Source organism: Diplotaxodon limnothrissa, linkage group LG14 (assembly GCF_057381915.1).
Source record: "Diplotaxodon limnothrissa isolate DT_005_m linkage group LG14, D_limnothrissa_male_GT1.1, whole genome shotgun sequence".
Taxonomy (NCBI): domain Eukaryota; kingdom Metazoa; phylum Chordata; class Actinopteri; order Cichliformes; family Cichlidae; genus Diplotaxodon; species Diplotaxodon limnothrissa.
The window spans coordinates 36924200-36949511 of NC_140609.1; the positions used below are offsets into that span (position 1 = coordinate 36924200).

Genomic DNA, 25312 nt, shown 5'->3' on the forward strand with positions numbered 1-25312 from the left:
TTTTCCCTTGGTTGTCGTCTCATTCCCCGTGTGAGAGCAAGGAGTCGAGATGCATGGGATTTTTTTCCTCCTTTTTTGCCGGGATGCCGGCCTGCATTTGGGTGCAGGGTACCGCAGTGATCCGGCAAAGGGACGGACCGTTTCGTGTCTTATTTCCACTTACATGTGTACGTGATGCATGCCTGGAAAGGTGCTTATGATGCCTGCTGGATCTGATTGTCTAATTTAAAAGGAGAAATGAGCTGAGAAACAGAAAGCGGCCTAGTTTTTTTGTGGGCTATGGTACGCGGTTGCATGTTTTAGCTTCTGTGTAACCTTTACTTTAAATTAGAGATCATTTATTTGGTTTCTAGCTACAGACTGCACACTGTACCCGTATGCACACTGCAGCAGAACTTCACAAGAATAAATATCGACAGTAATGCTCTATGCAGTATTTTAGTAGGAAGTTAAAATGTGCCTGTGGTCTCCTTATGTGACTTTACATTACTCTCGCTTTTCTGCACCTTTCTTCCCAAATCCTGGAGGGATTTTGCTGTCTTGGAAGGGGTGGTTGTAGATTGACTCAATTCATGCTTTAGTTTGACAAGGCCTGAAGCAGCATACACTGCTTCAGCAACACAAGTAGGAGATGCAGTGCAGCCTGTCTAATGTCTGTTTGATCACTGCTGCAAAAAAAGTGACTACAACCCCTGTTGTGCACGGAGACATGTCACGGGCCATTGTTTGTCCTTTCTGTCTTGATCTGAAGTTTGCATGCAGGTGGGAGTTAGTTGGTTATCTCTACTTTGTGACTGTACTGGAACAACATGAATAAAAGAAGAGGGAAGAAGTGAACAGAGGTATGCGGTTATCTGAATTCATTTAATCATTAATACCAAACTGCTAACGGTACTTACTGTAAGTTTTGTGACTTTTTTGGACCCATTTGAGCCCCTTACTCCAGTGTCTCTCAGTGGGTTTATGTTGCACACAGTACTGTGAACCTTTTCATACCACATGTGGTGCTCAGCAGGTTTCTATAACCTGAATCCATTGCATTTTGTGGTATTTCAGTTTGTCTTGAGTCACTCATGTAATACAAAAGTTTAACAGTTTGAACCCAGCTAGATCCCATTTCAAAGTGAACAAAACATGTGGTGGTAAGCAAGATTACTTCATGTATTTTAAACATTTAAAAACACTTTACCTTTAAAATGGCACAGGTTGTTCAGGTTTCTTCGGGGACTTTTTGGGGGATTGTTCCAATCATCCAAGAGGACTTATCGTGGTTCCTGTGTCTATTCCCGTAACCCTAGACTTCAGACTTCAGGGCTGGGATCAGCGACTGGGAGCACAACTTGTTCTTTTTGTGCTTGGCTGCATGTTTTGAGGACTTTGCTGCAGAGCAAGCTTGCTTCTACGTTTGTATTGCACGATGGAATCATATTTGAACACCATGTCTAAAATCTTTGCACAGCAGTGTGAATATTGTATACATTTATGGTGTTTCTCAGCTAGATAGAATTACTCTTCTTGTTGTCCCTGTCTTCTCTGGATGATCAACAGCATCTTTAGGATACTGAAGCTCTCTGCTGTTTATCAGACCACAAGGTCACTGTTTTAAGAGGCGTGTTCTTGTCGACTCAGAATTTGGGTGTGGTTGCTGCCCTTGCTTACAGATGCGGGTTCACTGTGCTGAGGTGAAGTGACTCAAAGTGACTCAGTGCAGTGTGTAAAGTGCGTACTGTGTGACGTCACAGTGAAGGATCTTGTGTGTGCGTGTGTGTGTGAGTGAGTGTGAAGGAGAAAAGGAGAGACAGCATCACTCCCTCAAAGAATGATCCAGATTCCATATATTTTGTCAGGTAATATCAGTGTGGATAAAGTTTGGGATTAAACCTGGGGTCATGTTTGGGTCAGAATGACAGTCAAACATAAAGTTAGATTGGATTAAATATTCAATGTTCGGTTCACTGTTAAATGTTAATGTAAGAGCTGTAGAACATTATTGCTACACATTTGAGTTTGTACACAGATCAATAACAGAAACCTGACTGCAGCAAAAGGATGAAAATTGTACAGAAAATATGAAATTACAAGGGGAAATAAGGCTGAGTGTCAGCATTCTATCATTTGCAACCGTGCACTCACTGGCGGTTTTCCAGCAGAAAAATGTCCAAATGTAGCTGTAGCTATAAACTTTAAATTAACATTTACAAGCTATTGCACTGACTCTATAACTGCTATGTATCTGTTATAGTCACGAGGCAGCAAACATTTTTCCTGTTTGAAACAACACATGAATGCTCTGAAAGCTCACATGTCCCAGTTTTCCACCAGCACTTTAACACTCAGAGAGCATAAAAGATGGACGTAGCTTCCGGGTCTGAAAAGTGAAGCCAAATGTGAAAGTTCCTGCGTTCCTCTTGATTCCTGTGGCTGCAAAAAAACTTCCAGGTTTACAGAAAAAGGAAAACGAAAAAAAACTTACCTTAAACGTGACCTCTGTAAACATTTTTGCCATAGGGTTATGGGCTCAGTCGCTCATTTCAGGTTATAATAAGTAAAAGACGAAGTCCATTTTGTCAATTTTGGCTATTCTAGGTTTCAGAAAGGAGCGTCATGATTCACCCTTCGCACGTAGAAACACCAACAAATCCTCAAGTCGTAGCTTTCGACTTCACTAATGAATGGGTGGCATCATCTTTTAAATACAGTCTTTGCATGAAACAAGTAAACTGAGTTAGATCAATAGTAAAAACAAGAACATACAAACAGAAATATAAGACAATGACTCAACAATTCTACCAACGTGGAGATAAAGGACAAGAAATTCTTAATCTTTAAAGCACAGGTGAGTGCTATTATTTAATTTCAGGGTTATTGTAATAGTATTAAAAGACAGTAGTGTTTACAATAGGCATTTAAATCTAATCTGATCTTAAACGAGCCATCATTGTTGCTCCTGTACAGACAGCTGAATTAGTGCGATTTAGCTACTACAATTGGTAGAATTGAGTTCACTCTGTTCACATGTTCATGTTCAACATGAACATGCTCACATCTTGCTTCCTGTTGATTTGATGGCTGTGATCACACAGAAAATTGATTTTATTGGCAGTGGTTGATGGGATGTTCTTTCATACTGATAAAATAATGCTTGTAAAACTGTAAAAACGCTTTAACTTTGGCGTTTTTTGACAAAGTTATGTTTTAATGGAGAATAATGTGGCGTCTTGAACTTTTCTCGAACCCTCCAAAGTCTGACACTTAATCACTTAATCAATCTTTAGACGTTTTAGTAACCGAGCGTTCTCCTCACAATTGTCAATAGGCAGATGGGATATCAGCGAGCTAGGAGAGGCTGTGATTAATGTCCCCAAATGATGTGTATGTGACGATATTGATGAAGACTAAAGAAAAGAGGGGAGGGGGTGCACTGAGGGTCTGGTCCAGATTAAGCCTTAGAGACACAGAGCTGCTGCCGCTGACTGATTAACACTGGCAGCTGTCTCTCTTTCTTACTCGACTCATCTTTCTGGTGATATGCCCCTATATCTGTCTCAGATCAGTTTCTTTATTTTCCCACTGTCTTTCTATTTCACTTCTTTTTCCATATTTTCCTTCCTTTATCTCTCTAACATCTATATTCCACAATATCACACTTCATTTTCATCTTTCTAGTTTATTGTCTTCTCACCTCGTCTGGTTATATATTTGTCTCTCCCTCATTCTCTCTATCTCTAAATTTAACTTCTATATCAAAAGAGATGGACAGTCCTGCATCCGTGAGGTACTTTAAGCTATTCTTGGATCACTGGTGGAGTAATATAAAGAGAAGAAATTGCTGACTGGAGAATTCATCATTGCACGGGAGCCGTATTGATCCATACGCAAGATCTGAGGTAGTGTTTTAGTGGGAAGTTTATGAAGTTTCTGTCGACATGCTCTGTGGAAAATGTACCCATGTAAATTAATATTGCAGTTTTAATTTGTTCCACTATATATGTGTGTAGCAAATGCCTGATATAACTTAATCCCCCCTTCCAAAACTGTTAAAATCACAATGAGCCACATATTTGCAGTAGATGAACAAGAACACTATAGACATTTCTTTTTTTTTATCAACATCAGAATGGAGGAGAACATCATGAGCTATCATCCTATTTTATATGATCAGAGGAGTCACAGGCAGCTAGCTGGGTAAAACTGGCTTTGTTAAACTGCATTGTGGGTACATATTATATGACTGGTTGGTGCCCCTGTTACACATGCATTGGGAAAGATGGGAAAAAAGATAGTAAAAAAAGTATAATGGTATAAAAGAGAACAGTGGTGGGCAGTAGGTGCTAGAGCCATCCCTTATTTCTTTATGTCTTCCAAGGAAAATGGGAAATAAGTTGTCAGCTTTCTTGTCAGTTCTTTATGTTGTCTTTAGAAATAGTTCTCCTGGCTTCTGGAAGGACTTTTGTTCTGTTTTCTGTCAAGCTGATCTCACACTGCTTCAGTAATGTTAAAGATCAGTGCCTCCACCGAGTTTTACAGATGGCTGTAAAATTACACTCAAGACTCAACTAAGTGGTAAAGTTTAAAAAGTACAATGACATTTAAACTCTTGTCCTGGTTTTGGAATACGTGACTGAAACTGGAAGTAGACTTAATTAAACTTGTATATAATTTACAGACTAGTAATGATGGGATAAACATTCGACCCAGAGAAGCTCATGGGATCCATCAGCTCTTCTTTCAGCTCCACAGTCACACAGTTTATATTAGCACTCGTTCACGTTACCATCATTCTGTGGTCACTGCATGCTGTACATTACCATTGATGACGGAACTGCTTCAATGCAGCATTTCAGGGTTAAGTGTATGTTTCAAGGACACCGGGTGGTTAGCATTTAGACTATGGTCATTCTTTAGTTAGTTTAGAGGCATCAGTGTCAGATACTAATTGCCAAAACACAAGTTGTGGAAGCCAGACAAAGAGGATGAGAGGTTAGGACACAGCGAGCGGTGGGAATAGAGAGAGGACAGCTGCAAAAGTGTGAAGGATAATAAAAGGAGAGAGCAGGGAGGCGGGGCGAGGGGCGTGGGGGTGTTTACATTACGTCGCTGGTGAAACTGTGATTTATTGTGGTGGCTCACTTCAGCAGCATAGCTAGTGAGAGAAGGCCATAATAACACTGAGTGGTTTAGAGGAGAAGATGTAACGACTGACATTTCTGCAATCTCACACATGTATGGATGTAGACATGCAGTAGTAATTACACTATTAGATGATCCCTGAATAACAAAGCAACAGGAAACTTATGAATGATAACTCTGACCAATAATACATTGTTTAAAGTAAACTTCAAACAACTTGTTTTTTATGTGTAACAATAACTGCAACAGTGACAAACTAAGTCATGGTTGACTTTGTGAGATTATTTTTATTTGTATCTTGATATGTAAAACCCTAGAACATAAAAGAGTTATGCTGTCTCTTTACCATGGCTGTATATTGTTACAATAATGGAAGTTTATAATAAACTTGAACACATTTTCAAGTAGTTTCTGTAAGCCAAAAACTCAGGTTCCAACATTTGTAAAAATAAAAAAATACAAATCTTGTCTCTAATATGGTCAGTGAGTGCAGATATTCCAAATATGGTCATCTCAGGCAAACGAGTCTGGCTGTGGCACAGAAGCCCCTCCCACCTGCTTTTTAAGCCAGTCAGAAGAAAGTCATCTTAAAGGGAGGAGAGCTAAAACTGCATGTTTCAGACAGCGGTGGATGCATCGAGGCTTAGCGCAAGAAAACTGCGAACCACGCAGTGCTACTTTAAAAGCAAAAAAAAAAAGACAAAAAAGAAAGAAAGAAAATAGAGTTGGAAGTGAGCAGAATAAATCCATTTAGAGTTTTTTTGTCAAAAAGGGTGCAGTTCTGTGCAGATATTCGGCTTATGTTTTTGTTTTAATGGGATAATATGCCTGTGCATTTAGTCAGATTTTAAGCTTCAGTTACAATTTTGGCTTCCAGTGATTATCAAAACAAAATCTCTGAGATTATATGATTATATGATTATTGTGCTTGGTTCTTACTTTGCTTTTGGTACTCTCTAAATTTACCGACTACCAGGCTGTGGAGGGTTTAATTCAAAATCTTTCTTTTTTTATCTTTGGATGAAAGTTCAAGAAAATTTACTCCCAAGAAATGAATTCTACGAGCAGTTGTATTAAAAGATCATAATCTCAATATTGACCGAATTAATTGTGGTTTTCATTTCTGCTCTACTCAAACAGCCCTAATGGATAGCTGTGGATTCTAGGCTATTGATTAAGCAAAAGAAATCAACTGAAATGTGACAGGCATGTCTTAAAAGAACCGATTAAGGGTTAACGTTCAAAAGCTTGTTTAAATGTACAGGAAAAACTGAGACACAATCTCTCATACCCATGTCAATAAGACTGACAGATACAAGTCTGGATGATAAAACCTCAAAGTAAAGAGAACAGCTAAAAGAGTCACGACTGAGCTGAAACGCAGTCACGTAAACACACTCAAACCACCTGGGGAGAAACAGAGATGGCCACCCTGGATGTAGAACATTTCCTTTTAGATGCTGTCCTATAAACCACAGTGATATAGGGTTCAGGTCCACCTGGAGAAAAACAGAAAAGCTTCATATGATCTAGATTCTCTCCTAAAAGTGAGAGATGAGAAGATATCTCTGGGCAAAGTTCCCATTTTTGCTGTCCTGTCTTTACCAGCGCTAATTTCATTTGTTTCAGTATTATCATCACAGGTTGCCAAGTTCAAGGTGACTTACTGAGATAATTTAGTTTACTGTGAAACAGGCAGATCTTGACATTGGAATGAAATAATATATTTTAATATAAAAATATTTACAAAATAAAATAGGACATGTCACTCTGTAACAAATTATTTAAGCAGTAAAAACTTACCAAACGCGAGTGTTTTATTTTGTATAACTTCTTTCATATTATCAGGTTCCATACGTAAATATGACAGTGTTTGGTTTTATTTGTGCGGTTTTCCACTGCATCTACTGGGCTTTAACAATATATGGAAGATGTCAAAGAGAACACACGGCCACAGATGCAATTCATGCTCTTTCTTCCAACACCATGGAGAGTTCAGAGAGGACGCTGCTGTTTAAAGGTTTGATCTTTCGGTGTTGGCACAGCTGCCTCCTACGAACTCTGTAACCCCGAGAGTTCAACATAAACATCAGAGCAAGATCCCTGTTCTGAATCTGTGTTTTTGATTTTATTTATCAAAACTTTCTGGTCCAAGTTTGTTGTTTTTAACAGTTTTTTTTTTTTAAACTACTGAAATTATATTTGCTGAATTACCAGTGCGGTCAGATTAATAGATGTCTGCATGTGCGCTGAATGCAGTGTGAAACACTATGGTGGACTCGCTTCTGTCGTCGCCTTCTCAGAATAAAACATTTGGAGGTGTTTTGTATTTATGTGGCTGAATGAAAGATCATCAGCAGTATTACTCAGCACTTTCATTTTGAAGCTCACCAGCCCTGATCAGCATCAACTGTTCAGGATCCACCAGGTTCATCTGACTCCCCCCCCCCCCCCCGCACCTGCTGGGACATGACTGTGCGTAATTATATGGACTTGTGACATGCTAACTTCACCAGGCAACATCGGCACCTGTTCTGATTTGATTTTCATTATTTTCAGAACTATTTTGAAGCTGTAGTAGTTTAAATGTGTCTTCTGTTTGTCCAGTAGCATCTGATGTTATCACGACACTCCTGGTAGTTAAAGTGTTCTTAATATAGTGGTTAGTAAAACCATTAAACCATAACATATTCTGAGTTGGATCATAGTCAAAGAAGCACCAAAAGCAGCTTTAAAAAAAACCTGGTGACAAAAATATTTGATATGCAGTGATGTAGAGAGATGTCGATGGAGTCCACGTCAATAGTTGATGAAGATGCATCTGATTTGAGCACTAAAATGTATTACAGCAGAAAAACAACAGATGTCAGAAGTAATAATAAAGCTGTTTTCTTTGTCTCTCCTGCTTGTGAGCTTGTTCTGCTTTTTGATTTTATACTTCATACAGACAAAGAAAGGGGGGTGGTGATCCTTCTAGCTTACTGCCCACAGTGGTATTTTTCCCTGAAGTTGGACAAGGAAACGGAGACGAATGTACAATGACAGAAAACAGTGGTGTTACTATCCGTGAAGCTCTGCTACTCTGTGACACAGTCAGTCATTTATTAAATCATTCTTAACCGCTCATCTAATTCATGGTCAGGGGGTGGCTGGAGCCTAACTCAGCTGTTGCTGTATGAGAGGCGGGGTACACCCTGGACATGTCGCCAGTCCATCACAGGGCTAACATAAACAGACAGATGACCATTCATGCTCACATTCACACCTGCAGACAGCACAGAATCGGGTCACGTTATCATACATGACTCTGATTCTCATTCAAGTGAAGCACAGGATTGCTGCCTGTGGACTTAGGACAAGTAGTAACACGTGTATGTTTGCATGTACACTCCACAGTAGGCACCTCAGCTTTTTTGGGGAGTTAAAATCCACCATGTCCCCCAAATATATTTCCATATTTTCCTGGTTCTTCAACAAAGACACATCACACAATATCTTAAGATCTCATGGACATTAACTGTTTTTTCAGAATGATGTTAAAGAAGTTTGATATTATTATTATTATTATTATTATTATTATTGTTGTTGTTGTTGCCAATATTAGAATGAATTTAGTGTTACACAAGTATGAATACAGATGAAAGTTTGCGGTCACATTTTTTTTAAAACTTTCCTGCAGGCTGTGTTCAGTGTGTCAAAACAGAGCATAAAACAGATAGCCAGCAGTGTGTGTGTGTGTGTGTGTGTGTGACTGCCTACGGCTGACTGATTCCTGAACAGCTGAGTCTGATTATTAGAATAAAGGTGATAACACACACACACACACACACACACACACACCAGAGCAGCCTTTGATTTGATTGATTTTAGGACACCAGGTGGTTGAGGTTCGGCAAAGAACAAGGCAAGGAGAATAGAGGGCACGCGTGCGTGCGCGCGCACATACACACGCGCAGATACAGCAGTCATGTATTTTGGCTGCAGTTTGACTGATGCGGACTTTTGTTGTGGTTCAACTTTTCCAATCCAATCACCGGCTTTAATCCGTATTTCAGTTTGTTTTATCGCCCTACAAAAATATACAGTTACAGGTTTTTTCCTGCAGTCGTCATCAACTAAAGAGGTTTTAAACGTCCACCACAGGTAACCTAACACAGTTTGGATACAGGATAATTTTCACAACCAGCTTCATTTAGTCATCATCAAATGGTAAGAATTATGAGAGAAAGACACAACAAGAGGTTAATAAAGGGGAAAGCTTGTTGGATGATCCACCATGTGAAGAAAATGTATCTATAAAGTTACAAGTCTTTTAGCTTTTAGCTGGACTGTGGATGTTAGCAGCCCTCAGTCAAAGTGGGTCATATGTCAGGAGGGCTAATGCTAGCATGCTGCCACAAGCTAAGGAGGCACTTAGAAAGCAAACATCTTTGAAAGAAACTTGGCCTACGTCATAAACGAGCTAGATATGAAACAGAAACAGCAACACTATTTTTTGGATTGCATGAAAGTACCTAATGCGGTGATAGAGGTGAGTTAAAATCAGAGCCTAGCTGATATAAGTGGGGGGGGGTTTCAGACTGATACTAATGTGTGGTGATTTAAAAATCCAATACACAAACGTAAGCAGATCTCGCTAACATTTGTTATGTGTTGTTACTTCTGAGCCTTAATAAGATACAGTGGCAGCACAGTTGTGGAGAACTTAATCTGGCTGACTGCTGGTTTGTGGTGCTCCGAACATGTGTCGGTGCAGAGAGCCTTCTGATGGAACACCAGAGCTCATGTTTGAAGATTATTTCTTTCCTTTACCTAAATAAAGCAAATTGTTGTCTGTTTTAAATGCTAACATCAGTAAGTCTATAAAGAACTAATATCGGCTGATATTAAATCTGGTTGAAATTCAGTTAAAAAAAAAAACCCCTGCAGATTTCATGATCAGTCTAAATGCTGCAAATGGGCAAAAATTAAGTAAAAACTGCAATCAAAAGATAAACTATTGACACGTTAGACATTGGACCTCTTTTCTGCAGATACACGATTCACCTGCAGGCCTCTTCTGTTGCTTTATAGTCATTACATCAGTCTGGCCACAGATATTTCTCAGTGAAGGTCCCCATGTTAGTACTCCTGGTTCTTTCTGGGGTGTTTCTGTCTAAACATTCACATGAGCCTGCTGGCTTCATGGCTTGCGATATCAGTCAGTACAGAGCATGGTGGGACTCTGCAGCCAACCTCAAAGGTGGCTCTCACACGTTCTGAAGGAAAATGCTGGCGAGTGACTTTAGTCCACACGGGGGATTAGAGTGAAAACTGTACAGGGATTTAGGGACATTAAACAAGGGGCTAGCTCATTTACAACATCTGAGATCACACCATCAGCTGCCACTCATCTGAAAACTAATCACAAAATAGAGCGCTGCGTGATGTTCTTAGTGCGGCCGTAAAGGGAGAGCCCGTGTTTTAGGGATGTTTAAGAGGAAAGGTCGCGCTTTGGTGTCGAGAAAAAAGAAAAGGCTTTTGTCCCGAGCCATCAGTTTGCACTAATATTCAGCAGTCATGCAAGAGCTTGGAAGGATTGTAGTAGGAATGACCTTTGCAACCCAACTGTTTAATTATTGTAGTATAAATGTAAACATATGCATTTGACTCATTTGTTCTTCTTTGAAAACAGAAAAAACCTGGCAATATATTATAAACAAATCCTTCATTAGAAGTATCCAAATGTTCAAAGAATACAGCATTTTCATGATTTTTATTTCTCACAAATTGTATTTTTTTTTTTTTTTTTTTTTTTTAAAGATAACGATGAGTTGAGGAATAAAATGTACTGTATAAAATGTACTGTATAAAGTAGAGAAGATGTATCTATTGAAAGGTTGGGCTTAATTTTATCTCTTTTTTTACATTTCCAAAACAATTCTATTAGTATTTTGTTATTTAAAGGTTAAAGTTAATTGAAAAGAACATTTTGTATTGTTGTCTTTTCATTCACTCAGGTTACCTATAAATTTATCTGATTTACTGTAGGCTTCACTTTGTTGGATTTCACTGCAGTCCTCTTTCTGCATCATCACCAGATAGAAAGCTCTATAATATTTATCCTCTCCAGGGAGGACAGCTAAGTGCATGTGCACAGCTACTTCTTCTCTTTCTGTCTTGCAGGGCACGCTGACATTTACTCGATATGGCTATGTTGTTTTTCCAGTGGTTTAGGTATAGTGACAACCGTGAGCTTGGGTTTTTGTTGCAGAGGGATGAGGAGAGGAAAAAGAGATTACAGAGAAAAGGGAAAAAGTCTGAGGCAGGAATCTTCAGAGAAACCTTCCTAAACAGTAACATCAAATGCTTATTTGACCTTTTATTTACTTGAAATCTTCATTCACATAAATTGAACTTAATGGGTGAGTATAGTGTTACTAACATTAACTAAAAAGTAACAATACAAATTCAGGGCATGTAACTGTTGGGTGTATTCTTCCTATGTGTTGAAAGAAGGGTATAGGGAGAAATGGGGGAGGGGATTGGGAGGGGAAAGGGGGGAGAACATTTTTCATTCTGTGTTATCTTGTGAGGCATTTCAAGGACAGGGGTTTTAATGAGTGCACACTGGAAAGGCCGATGATTTTAGGATGCTGAAGGATGACCACCAAACATACTGCTGTATCTGCTAAAAAAAACAACCATACTGAAACAATGTAGCCACAAAAATGAGCCAGCAGTTTTTTAAACATCACTTTCTATCTTTGTAAGAAGTTTAAAGAGAAATAAGTGTATGACAAAAGAAGCCCTCTGGATAAATATACAGAGAATACATTTCTATCATCAGTCTTTCCCCTTGAACCCACATGTGTAAAAGCCTAGTTGGCTGTGGGTTTGATTCCCAGTGGGGCCATGGAAACAAACATGTATTCTTCCCCCTCCCTCCCCTTTGTTAGCAGCCTTGGAGAAGAGCACCAAATGGCATCTTTTATATCCGTAGGCACATCTGCTCCTCACCAAGAGAAACCATTGCATGTATTTTCCATTCATCGTGTGTGTAACACAAAGAGTGAGAACATGAGAAAACTAACGATGCTGTATTTACCTGGGAATTCTTATTAGATTCCCAATGTGCATCTAAAATATTTATGATTTATTTAATGTCCAGTGCACTGCTCTATACATCATTACCGACACGAGCTTTTATATTTCTAATGCCTGTTGTGATACGTACAATCCCTGGTCACTTTATTAGGTACACCTGGCAAGTGCTTAATAACTTGAAGAATTAAGAGCAGCCTTAATTCGTCACTGTGGAGGTTCAGTAAGGTGCTGGACACATTCCTGAAAGACTTGAGGTCCATGTTGGCATCATAGCATCGCACAGTGATGCATAGATCAGCTGACTGTAGAGCCCATACAGTGAACTCACTGTCATGTGAAAGATGATTTGAGCTTTGTGACATGGTGTGCTATCCTGCAGAAGATGGGCACACTATGATCACAAAACGTGTTCAGATGGTATCAAGGGGCCCAAAGTTTGCCAAGATTATATCCCCACACACCAGCACCAGGCTGAATCGCTGATACAAGATAGGATGGATCCATCCTTTCATGTTGTTTGTGCTAAAGACTGGCCCTACCATCTGAATGTCACAGAAACGGAGACCAGGCAACATTCTTTATATCGTTTGGTGAGTATAAACTGTAGCCTCAGATTCTTGTTCAGTTTGAAGGGTCAGTGTGTTGTGTGTTCAGACTCCCTCTTCTCCATACCTTGGTGGTAACACGTGGTTATTTGAGCTATTGTTGCCTTCCTGACAGCTTGAAGTAGTCTGGCAATTTGCCTCTGACCTATGGTATCTACTCATTAGATATTTTCTCTTTCTTAAACCATGTTCCGTGGAGATGGTTTGTGTGGGAAGATCTCAGCAGTTCAGCACTTTCTGAAATTGTCAGACCAGTCCATCTGACCAGTTCCTACCCTAAGCCTAACCATTAAAAATCAATGCGAACTCTAACCTTCAGCCTAAACCTAACCATAACCTAATTGTACTCCTGACACTAAAACCACATTTTGAGCCTCAAAAATGCCTTCAAACCTGTGGGGACGGGCATTTAGTCCCCACAAGTATAGTAGCATGCCAATTTTGTGTCCTCACAAAGATGTCTAAACATGTGTATACACACACACACACACACACACACACACACACACACACACACACACACACACACACACTGAAAACAACAAACTGTCAAATTCAGGAAAAGACAGGAGGTACCATCTATTTTTTTTGCATGACACATCCTTTATATGTTAAAGAAAGCATTTAAAAAATTTGAAGAGGGTGTGTATGAAGAAGGCTGAAACAGACAGTACCATCTTTTTGGTGCCTTAATTTGGAAAAACCCACATTTTTATTTCAGAGCCTCCAAGCTGTTCTAGCAGAGACGCGTTTAAGTTTTCACCCAGTCTGCTGATTTTTAATGTGCGCTCTGAATTCTGTCGCGAGTGCCACAAACCGAACCGTGCATTGCTCGAAGCAGACTATTTACACCACATTATCCAGTGCTCACTGTTAAGGTTTCATTTTAATTTTAATTGAAGCCTCTAACTGATATCAAACATCTCTGTGAGCTCTTCAAATGAATGCAGCGGAAGCTGATGAATATCAGAAAATTGAACAGGAGGTTTTTCATTGTTGTTGTTTCGAATGTTTCTGTTTCTTAACTCTCAGCCGGCACAGTGTGATTTCATGCAGAGGTTTAGAAGCTATTTTTATGTACCTGCTTTCAGCTGTCAAAGGGACGGGCTGAAGAGATGAGATGCCCAAATCATTTTAAGTCTATTTTAAGCTTTGCTATTGTAAAATGCTTTGATGCCAAGGACAGGTACTGCATCATTCATGAACAGGAAAGGACCTATTGATTCCTTATTTCTGCAGAAGTCTCCTTATTAAACCATGAATTTTGAGTCTGAATTTCTTTGCTGGCTAAACTTGTGCGGTTGAATAAGGGTTAAGAGATATCTAATAAGGACGTGTGAAGTCAGTTTAGTTTAATTTAATTTAATTATCAGGTGCGAAAGGCTCTTCACCTGTGGGGATGGAGCAATGGCACTTCTTTTTCTCTCCTCTGCATGTGCCAGTGTGCTCACATACATATATATGTATTTTTGTATGTGAGTAGCGCATTAAAGCAAATCCACTGATATTTATATTGGCTCATTCAAAACATATTTCATCAAGCATGACTGTACAGATGTTTTTTTTTAATTTCATTTTTATATGTTACCAGGAAGACTTTATCCCATCCTTTATTTCACACACAGGCTGATATCAGATATTTTGACAGCATTTGATTTTTCGCAGGGCGTCAGGCGCGATGGCTAATGCCTCTCCAGACCTGGACAACGCGGAAGCCCAGCGCCAGCTTAACAACAACAACCGACCAATCGGCTCTGGCTTCTGGGAGACAGAGTGTACCAGCTCCAAACTGTTCGAGTGCTCCCGCATCAAGGCCCTGGCAGGTCAGAGGTCACAAGCAGATCAGTGCACATGCTTACTCACATTTACACAAATACAGACACTGCAGACATTTGACCGTATTATCTGTTCATATACAAAATGAATAATACCTACTTTCAGGGCATTTTTAAACAATTAATCAAATGCAATTTAATAAAATGTAATTTATATAGCACCCAGTCACAACAACAGTTGCTTCAAAGTAGAGCTGGGCGATAGAACGATAACGATATGTATCGCGATATAACTTTTACTCGATAGAGAAATTAAGCTATCGCGATAGACCTCGCCGCTCTTGTCCTCAAAAAAAAAAAAAAAAAAAAAAGGGTCAGCCAATCCAAATCAAGTAGCGCAGAGCCGAACCAATCACAGCCGCAGCGTCACGTCGCGTGACTTGTTACGTACAGCACAAGTGCCACGCCGCACGTGTGTTTGTTTGGGAAGCAGCCAGCGGGTAATGGAGCCAGCGCATAATGGAGGAAATGAGTGTGCCGACTAGAAAAATCAACCGAGCGTGACCAAAGAGAAAACAGATGATGGTTCCAATGCCGGAGAGATTGTCGAACGGAAGAGCCAAAGAAGGTCCGTAGTGTGAAGGTATTTCGGCTATTTCAAGTCTGACAAAAAACAGAGTAGCGTGCACTGTAAATTGTGCCGAAAGCAAGTCTGGAAATACAATAAACTGGTGCATGCGTCACACTGTGCGCCACGTTATTGTTTCGGTGAAATGAATTTCTACAATACTGTTACTGTTAATTCTACTCTCTGCAGTGTTTAAATGCTTACATATACACACAGTTACTGTCCGTCCACACATACGACTCGGGTCTGCTTCTATGCCCCAGCTTTGTTTCCTTTTTCCCACCGAGGCTTCTAGACTTCTGATTGGCCAACATTTCTGCACGGTTAGGAATCTAGCGCCACCTGCTGCTTTGGCATGTTCATAGCAGCGTTTTCCTTCATTTCTGCCTTTATGTGTGGACGGGATTATTTTTTAAAACGAAAACGGAAAATCTCCGTTTTCAAAAATACCCGTGTACGTGTGGACGTAGCCTCAGTCTCTGACTGGAAGTGCTAATTCGTCATTCGGCTTTTGTCAGACTAAAGTAACTGTTAAAACTGTTTGAAAAGCTCAGCTATACAACAAGGAGAGATTGAGAATTTCCTTTTAGTTCTCAGTTTATTTGATATTGACAAAAGTTAGTCAGTTTTGTCTATTCTTCTGTAAAACAAACTAAGATTTATTTTTAGAATTAATATTTTGTTTCTAAGTGGAATTGACAATTTAGTTTGTTTCGTTTGTTCTATTTTGAAACTTAAACGCTTTAGCGGCTGCCTTTTGTGTAGTTTGCAATATTTGCCTTTATTTATCTGAAAAAGTCTCATGTTCCTTAAGTACATCTACCCTGTTGAACTTATTATGGGAAATAAATATTTAAATAAAAACAAGCTGCTGATTATTTCACATTTTACTTGTGAGCAACGGCACATTTAAATCTTACAAATATAGTTATTTGGCTCATATCGTGATAGATATCGTTATCGCCTGAAATGAAAAAAACATATCGTGATATGAAAAAATCTCATATTGCCCAGCTCTACTTCAAAGTGCTTTATATTTTTAGATTTTTCATCTCTTAACTGTTTAATAGTGAATTATGTGCACCTTGTATTTTAGGTATTTGAAGAAAATATTTCATAAAGTATTAGATCGACTTTGTCAGGCAAGGGGCAAGCATGAGCGTGCATGCAGCTGAAAGCAACAAAAGGTCTTTCAGGGCCATTTGAAGTGATTCCGATCTAATCATTTCACATATACTGTATAAAGCTGATATTATTGTATCTGTTCCTTTAACTTAAAATGTCTTTCCTAATTTCCCTCAGATGAACGAGATGCAGTGCAAAAGAAGACTTTTACAAAGTGGGTCAACTCTCATTTAGCCAGGGTGTCCTGTCGCATATCTGACCTTTACAACGACCTGAGGGATGGATACATGCTCACCAGACTGCTGGAGGTCCTCAGTGGAGAGCTGCTGGTAGGAGCCGTCATGGTTTTAGTTTTGTAATCCTTCATTTTTGTTCATTCTGTCAGTTTCTTCCTGACTGATTTCATTTTCAGAATCAGAATCAGAATCAGAAAGGGTTTTATTGCCAAATGTTGAGCGGGTTTACAACATTAGGAAATTGCTGCGGTGCTTCAGTGCAAGCATACTGTCATAAATTAAGCTTAAATAGACATGAAAATAAAAATGAGAATAAGAATTAAAAGTGCTAAGTAGATAGATAGACATATACATGAGTGCAGGTGGTGATCAGTGCCAAACATGGAATGATGCAGTGACACAGCGTAGGGTCATGTGTTAGTGGTGGGAACAGTCATACGGTTATTGTTCATGTGTTCAACAGCAGAGGGGAAGAAACTGTTCTTATGGCGAGAGGTTCTGGTGCGAATGGACCGGAGCCTCCTGCCTGAGGGGAGCAGGTCAAACAGACTGTGTCCAGGGTGAGAAGGGTCAGCTGTGATCCGAGCTGCACGCCGCAGTGTCCTGGAGGTGTACAGGTCCTGCAGAGATGGGAGCCTGCAGCCAATCACCTTCTCAGCAGAGCGCACAACACGCTGCAGTCTCTGTTTGTCCCTGATAGTGGCTCCAGCGTACCACACGGTGATGGAGGAGGTGAGGATGAACTCGATGATTGCAGTGTAGAACTGCATCATCGTCCGTGTTGGCAGGTTGAATTTCTTCAGCTGCCTCAGGAAGTACATCCTCTGCTGGGCTTTCTTGATGACGGAGGTGATGGTGGGCTCCCACTTCAGGTCCTGGGTGATGGTGGTACCCAGGAAGCGGAATGAGTCCACAGAGGTGATGGGGGTGTCAGTCAGGATGATGGGGGGGAGTGGAGTTGTGTGCTTCCTGAAGTCCACAATAATCTCCACTGTCTTCTGGGCATTCAGCACCAGGTTGTTGTGGCTGCACCAAGACACCAGACGTTCAACCTCCCTCCTGTAGGCAGACTCATCCCCGTCCGAGATGAGTCCAATAACGGTGGTGTCATCTGCGAACTTGATTAGCTTGACAGACTGGTGGGTGGAGGTGCAGCAGTTGGTGTACAGGGAGAAGAGCAGAGGAGAAAGAACACAGCCCTGAGGGGAGCCGGTGCTGATGGTCCGGGAGTCCGAGACATTCTTTCCCAGCCTCACATGCTGCTTCCTGTCCGTCAGGAAGTCAGTGATCCACCGGCAGATGGGATCAGGCACATTCATCTGGGAAAGCTTGCCTTGGAGATGGTCTGGAAGGATGGTGTTGAAGGCAGAGCTGAAGTCCACAAACAGGATCCTGGCGTAGGTTCCTGGGGAGTCCAGATGCTGCAGGATGAAGTGTAGGGCCATGTTGATGGCGTCGTCTACAGACCTGTTGGCTCTGTATGCAAACTGCAGGGGGTCCAGGAGGGGGGCCGTGAGGGTCTTGAGATGGGAGAGAACCAGGCGCTCAAATGACTTCATGACCACAGATGTCAGAGCCACGGGTCTGTAGTCATTTAGTCCAGTGATCCTAGGTTTCTTGGGGACAGGGATTATGGTAGAGGACTTGAAGCAGGCAGGCACAGGACATGCCTGCAGTGAGGAGTTGAAGATGCCAGAAAACACTGGGGCCAGCTCGTTTGCACAGTGTCTGAGGGTGGCAGGAGACACACCGTCTGGGCCGGGAGCTTTCCGAGCATTCAGACTCTTAAACTGCTTCCTCACATCTGCTTCATGAATATGAAGAGTTGTGGTGGGAGGAGGTGGTGTGAAATCTTCTTTTGTGTGGGGTGAGGAGGGGGGTGTTGTAGGTGAACAGTTTGAAGGTGGTGATGGCTCTATGGAGGGGGGAGAGGTGGGGGAATGAGTGTCCAAAGTGCCTCTATTGTTGGGGCCATTGGAGGTGTGAAGGCTGCCTGTTGGCTCGTCAAAACGACAGTAGAAGTCGTTAAGGGTGTTGGCCAAGAGCAAGTCATCAGTGGAGTGGGGGGTTTTAGGCTTGTAGTTGGTGATATTCCTAAAACCTTTCCACACAGAGGCCGAGTCATTCTCTGAGATCTGCTGCTGTATCTTCTCAGAGTGCTGATGTTTAGCAATGTCCACTTCTTTAGTGAACCTGTACTTGGCCTCTCTGTAGCAGTCCCTGTCTCCGCTTCTGAACGCCTTTCTCTTTTCCAGCCACAGCTTTTTGAGTTTAGGAGTAAACCAGGGTTTGTCATTGTTATAACTCACCCTGGTGCGTGATGGCACAATGCTGTCCTCACAGAAGTGGATATAGGAGGTGACAGTGTCCGTAAACTCGTCCAAGCTGTTAGAAGCAGCCTTCATTGTGTCCCAGTCTGTAGACTCCAAACACGTGCGAAGCTCCTCCACAGCCTCGTTGCTCCACAGTTTTTTGGTCCTCACGACAGGTTTGGAGAGCTTCAGCCTCTGTCTGTACGCGGGGATTAGGTGGATCATGACGTGGTCAGAAAGTCCGAGTGAAGCGCGGGGCACCGCGCGATAGGCCCCGCTGATCGTGCTGTAGCAGTGGTCTAATGTCCTCTCCTCTCTGGTCGGGCATTTAATATACTGCTTGTATTTGGGAAGCTCATGGCTCAGATTGGCTTTGTTAAAGTCCCCAAGAGCAATGATGAGAGAGTCCGGGAATGTCCGCTCCATGTGCAGTATCTGCTCCGCGAGTGCGCACTGAGCTGCCTGCGCATCAGCATCTGGCGGGATGTAAACAGCGGCCAGGATGAATGAAGCAAACTCCCGCGGAGAATAAAACGGTTTGCAGTGAATAAAAAGATATTCCAGAGAGGAAGAGCAGTGCTGAGCAATCACTGTTACATCTGTGCACCAGCCACTATTAATGTAGAAGCAGACACCTCCACCTTTGGTCTTACCAGAGAGAGAGGCCTGCCGGTCCGCGCGCAGCAGATGAAAGCCCTCCAGCTCCGTAAAACATAAGACACAGGAGGAGGCAAAGTCTCTGTTCATGCTTCTCATCAGGGCCAGCTCGTCTATTTTATTCCTGAGTGAGCGTACATTGGAAAGGAAGATCCCAGGAAGAGCAGTTCGCAGTCCACGTCTCCTCAGACGCACGAGTGCGCCGGCTCGCTTACCTCTCTTTCGGCGTCTCACTTTCCTGATCAGAGTCTGCAGTAAATCTGCCGCAGATGCGACAAATATTGGAAGTAAATCCACAGGTGTTGTAGTCCTGTAGTTAAGAAGCTCTTCTCTGGTGTAAGAATATCCAGAGGAGTGCCCAGACACAGAAGTTATGCACAAAAACAAAACAGAAGTAGCGCACTGAAGCACCAGGGCATCCATACGCGGCGCCATCTTGGATCATTATCCACTCAGTCCATTCAGTCCATATTTTGACTGAATATTTGCCCTCATTGACGGACTTTTAAAAAATTGAATAAAGAAATTTGAAGGGCGTCTGTAAACTTCACAGATTAGAACATTTAAAAAAAAAAAATCATATAACCCATAGTGTCCAGGGTCTTTGGCTCTGCAGAAAACCCTTTTCTGGTTATTTTCCACTTGAAAGGAGGGAGCATGTAATCAGTTCTGTCTTTGTTTGTCTGTCTGTTTGTTACCAGTCAGTTACCACTGGTATATGATGTCTCCTTAAGTTTTCCTTTATTTCACAGTGGGGGCATTTGTAAGAAAGGACTTGCCCTTGTGCTAAAAATATCCCCAGATTCTCCTCAGTGGTTTTTACTTCTGTCATTTCTAAAAGTAAATCCAACCTTTTGACTGTCTTTGTTATTATTTTAACAATGTTTGCTATAGTCCCACATGTAGTATGTCAATAATAACAGTTATCTTATTAAAAGTACTCAAACTCTTCTTCCTGCCACAGCCGAGGCCCACACGAGGTCGAATGCGGATCCACTGCCTGGAGAACGTCGACAAAGCACTGCAGTTTCTTAAAGAGCAGAGGGTTCACCTGGAAAACGTCGGTTCCCATGACATTGTGGATGGAAACCATCGCCTTACCCTGGGCCTTATCTGGACCATCATCCTTCGCTTTCAGGTAAATTTAAAACACAGATTCATCGTGACAGATTATAGCAGTGTGGACATCTGATGAGCCAACTTTGTCACTGTATAGAGAAAAGGTGCTTTTATTGTATTCCAGGATATGAAGTGTTTCTTTACGGATGTAATATTTGAATGCTGGTTTTGCGGAAACTTGCTGTGCAAAGTTGCTGTGATCAGCAGTGCATCGTTTATCTCTTGGTGGTTTGGGGAAGGCTGTCACATGCGCTGCGTCACCAGTGTGCGACAGCCGTGTTTAGTGGATGAAGCCTTAATGTCACTCAGTGTCTGACCGGCAGCAGTCGCCTTCCAGTCTGCTCTTCAGCAAGGACACACGGGCACACTGTTTTATCTACCTTACCTGAGCCGGCTTTCATCTGTCTCATCGCACACCCTCTGGCATGTACATACCACACACATGCACACACTCACACACAGGGTTCCAGGCCTCAGCAGCAGTGATACAGGATCACCTTCTTCCCTGTAAGTACAGCAGAAATCTATGGCTTCTCTTTATATTGCTTCAGTGCTACAGCGTGGCATTGGCTCACACTGCTAACATGACATTATTCTGATGCCTCTGTAACATTCACGGTGCACAGTCGCCTATCAGCTTTTCTCCTGGGACTGAGTATTGTCATGCTAGACCTGGCTACCCACCACAAAGCACATTTGCCAGCACTGCTAATAGAATTATCTTGCAGCGTGTGCAACCCTCTGCAGGCTGTGATGGCAGCAGCCACACAGGGGTAAATTAGTCCATTTTTCACTTTATTATTTTGCTTTGCAGTATTCTTCATTAATATAATTCATTAATCATTTGGTTAAACCTAACACTGGTATTATGAGGCGCGCACATAGTAGCATTGTATGGTTTTTCTAAAATGTTTTGTTATATTAATTATGTTTCTCTTTGAGTTACCTGGGTTTGGGCGGTGGCTGTTTCCTGTCTGGGCAAAAGGCGTGGCTGAGGACTCTGGGGACAAAATGCCTGCTCAGCAGGACCAACCATGGGCTTACCAGGAGCAGGGGTGTTTTAGGTTTAGTTGGGTTATTCTGTGCTTAGTTAATATTAGTGTGTGTTTTTGTTTTCCCCCCTATTGTGTTCAAATGGTTTGGCCAAATCATTATAAAAGCTACCCTCATGTGTCTTTTTAATTAGGTCAGTTTGTGAGTTAAGTTGTGTCTCACTTTGTTGTTTAAGTTTTAGAAATTACTTTTTGTAGAGTTATATTTAGTTGACCTGTTTTATGGGCCTGCTAAGTATGGTTTTGAATTTTGTTAATTTTGGACTTTTTGAGGGTTAAAATAAAGAAAACCCTTTTTGAAGATATTTTTTTGCCTGTGTCCTCTTTGCTTTGGCTGCTTGGTCCCTCACAATTGGTGGCAGCAGTGGGATCTGCCAGTTGAGGACACAGTTTTTTTTTTCTTTGAGGCTTTTTCACCCCCAGAAAAAAAAGAAAAATGCATCGGGGAGGAAAGGTGGAAAGGAAGAAAGGAGTAACTGTTCAGAAGGAAGCTGATGCTGAGGAGGAAATTGGAGTCTCTGAAATGGTGGAGAGCACTGAGGTTGAAGAAAGGGAGCCATCTCTGTCAGATCTGATGTCAATATTGCAAGCTCATATGGGTCAACAGGAGGCTCGGGAAGCAAGGCAAGAAGAGGTAACTGCACGACAAGAACAAAAATTCAAAGCATTGCAACATCAGTTTCAGCTTTTACAGTTAGAGGTGCAGTCCCGGACATCACCAGTACCAGAGCTACCATTACCTACCACAGAGTCACCAGAGTCAAGGGAGCTACCTCACATTCCTAGTTCTCCTCAAGCTCAAGCTGAATCCAGTCAGTCATTATCAGGTCAGTTTTCATTGCATGAACCCAGACTGGAAAAGTTGACTGATAGTGATGATATTGAGCATTTTTTGACTACATTTGAACGCATTGCCTTAGCATATCGTTGGGAAAAAACAGACTGGGTTTTTCGATTAATACCACTGCTAACGGGCAAGGCAAGAGGGGCATACGTTCATATGGATATTGATGACTCTCTCAGCTATGACAAAGTTAAAGCTGCAATTTTGTCCAAATATGATGTTAACCCTGAGACCTACAGGCAGCGATTCCGTTCACTGGAAGTCAGGCTTGATGAGAACCCTAAGGAGTTGTATGCTCGACTTAAAGATCTGTACGGGAAATGGATTCAGCCAAAAGGTAAAACGAACCAAGAAATTGGTGAAATAATCATCCTTGAACAATATTTGAGAATGTTGTCCCCTGAGCTACAGGTTTGGATTCGAGAGCACAATCCGTCTTCTGCAGCGAAGGCAGCTGAGCTGGCAGAAGTGTTTGTAGCTGCCAGGAGGAAAGGGCAACCTTGGACCTGTAATGCAAATAAAATGCCAAAGGAAGGCCCCAAATCAGCCCAGATGTATCATCAAAGGCCATTGTCAGCAGAAAAAACTCCTGTGGGTGAGAACCAGTTTGCTGGCAGACCATTAAAAAATTCAAAAAAGATTGTTTGTTACCTCTGTGGGTTAGAGGGCCACACAAAGCCAATGTGCCCAAAAACCTCAGCTAAGATGGTTCAAATATGTTTCATGCCACGTTCACATGTTGAACATGGGCTCCAGTGTGACCAGACTGTTAAAATGATAAAAATGGAAGCTAATGGAACAACTTTAAGAGCTTTGCTTGATTCTGGCAGTTCTCGTACACTGATACATAGAGATTTTGTGCCCCCCAATATTGTCCGTGTTAGTGACACCATCCCCATTTGTTGTGTGCATGGAGATGAGAAGATGTACTCAACAGCTGACATGTACATTAAAGTGAATGGACAGACATACCTTTTAAATGTTGGGGTGGTTGATAACCTGCCTTATTCAGCTATTCTGGGACGAGATTTTCCAGTGCTTTTTGATTTGTTGGAGTCAGACCAGAATCATCAATGCAATGTGGCTGTTACTAGAGCCCAAGCTCAAAAATCTAGTGAAACCTCAGAAGTTTTCAGTGCCTTGCCATTTTTTAATGAGGAATGGGAAGTTGCACCTGTGAAGCCTCGGAAAAGTCGCAGACAGAGGAGACAGGAGAAGTTCCAGCATACTATAGTACACCCAGAAATGCATACTGACCCAGACTTGCCTTTGGGACTTCAAATTCCTGGCAATATAATAGAGTTGCAAAAAACTGATCCTAGTTTAGCTTCCTGTTTTCAGCGAGCAATAGACAAGGACCAAGTAGAGGAGGCAGGCATTAACAAAAGTGACTATGTCTTGCAAAATGGCATACTTTACCATCGGATGGGCTCACTTCTCAAGCTAGTGGTCCCCCAAGAAGTTAGAGAAACCGTGCTTAATTTGGGACACTCTATTCCCTGGTCTGGCCACCTTGGTAAGCACAAAACCACAGCTCATATTAGACAACATTTTTTCTGGCCTGGCCTCCATAGAGATGTAGCCTACTTCTGTAAGAGCTGTCCTCAGTGCCAGATGACATCCTCCAAAGTCCCTTCCAAAGCTCCACTCCAACCACTGCCTATTATTGGTACCCCATTTGAGCGCCTCGGAATGGATATTGTTGGACCTGTTGAGAAGAGTAAGTCAGGGAATCGCTATATGCTTGTAATCACTGATTACGCAACTAAATATCCAGAGGTCTTCCCACTGAAATCCATCAAGGCAAAATCAGTAGCTTTCTGCCTTGTACAGCTCTTCGCAAGAGTAGGGTTCCCACAGGAAATACTGACTGATCAGGGGAGTAACTTTATGTCCAACTTACTAAAACAGGTGTACAAGCTGCTGGGCATTAGAAGCCTGAGGACCACCCCATACCATCCTCAGACTGATGGGCTAACAGAACGGTTCAATCAGACTCTGAAGCAGATGCTCCGGAAGGTGGTAGATAAGAATGGTGCTGATTGGGATCAGTGGCTTCCTTATCTTCTCTTTGCCTACAGGGAAGTGCCACAAGCCTCCACTGGTTTCTCTCCGTTCGAACTTTTGTATGGGTATGAGGTACAAGGACCTCTAGCCCTGCTAAGAAACATCTGGGAGGGAGGCAAGGAAAAGATGGACTCTGTTAACATTGTTTTCTATGTTGTGCAGATGAGGGAGCGACTGCAGAAAATGAGTGAGCTTGCTCAGTCAAATATGACCAAAATCCAGCAGAAGCAGAAGTTTTGGTATGACCGAGCAGCTCGTCAGAGGTCTTTTAGTCCTGGATAAAAGGTGTTGGTGCTCCTCCCCACTGACAACAACAAGCTATTGGCTAAGTGGCAAGGGCCCTTTGAGGTTCAGAAGAAATTGGGGTCCACTACTTACCAAGTGTTCATCCCTGGAAAGCCACGCTCCAGCAGGGTTCTGCACATAAATCTATTGAAGGAATGGGCGCAGCGCCCTGAAAAGACAGCAGAGGTGATGCTCATAAGGGGTGTGCCAGAGGAAGAAGAGGTTGGTGAGCAATACTTGCCTTCTGCTGATGTGGTAGATTTTGACCTTAGTCATCTGCCAGATGATAAACAGCTTCAGGTGAGAGCTGCATGCAACTCTGAGGTGCTTCAAGTGAATCCTGGCCGAACAGATATTGTTGAGCATGACATTGTCATTAAAGAGGGCGTCG

General features: G+C 41.9%; 1 protein-coding gene across 1 annotated transcript in view; it reads left to right on the top strand.

The window, feature by feature from the left end:
- The first annotated feature begins 14499 nt into the window (after positions 1 to 14499).
- sptbn4b (spectrin, beta, non-erythrocytic 4b) overlaps positions 14500 to 25312 on the top strand; it is an 89478-nt gene continuing 78665 nt past the window's right edge. Inside the window, exons 1-3 of the mRNA XM_085370287.1 lie at positions 14500 to 14644; positions 16527 to 16678; positions 20519 to 20692. Coding sequence (XP_085226413.1) covers positions 14500 to 14644; positions 16527 to 16678; positions 20519 to 20692 — 471 coding nt within the window. The remainder of the gene's footprint in view (positions 14645 to 16526; positions 16679 to 20518; positions 20693 to 25312) is intronic.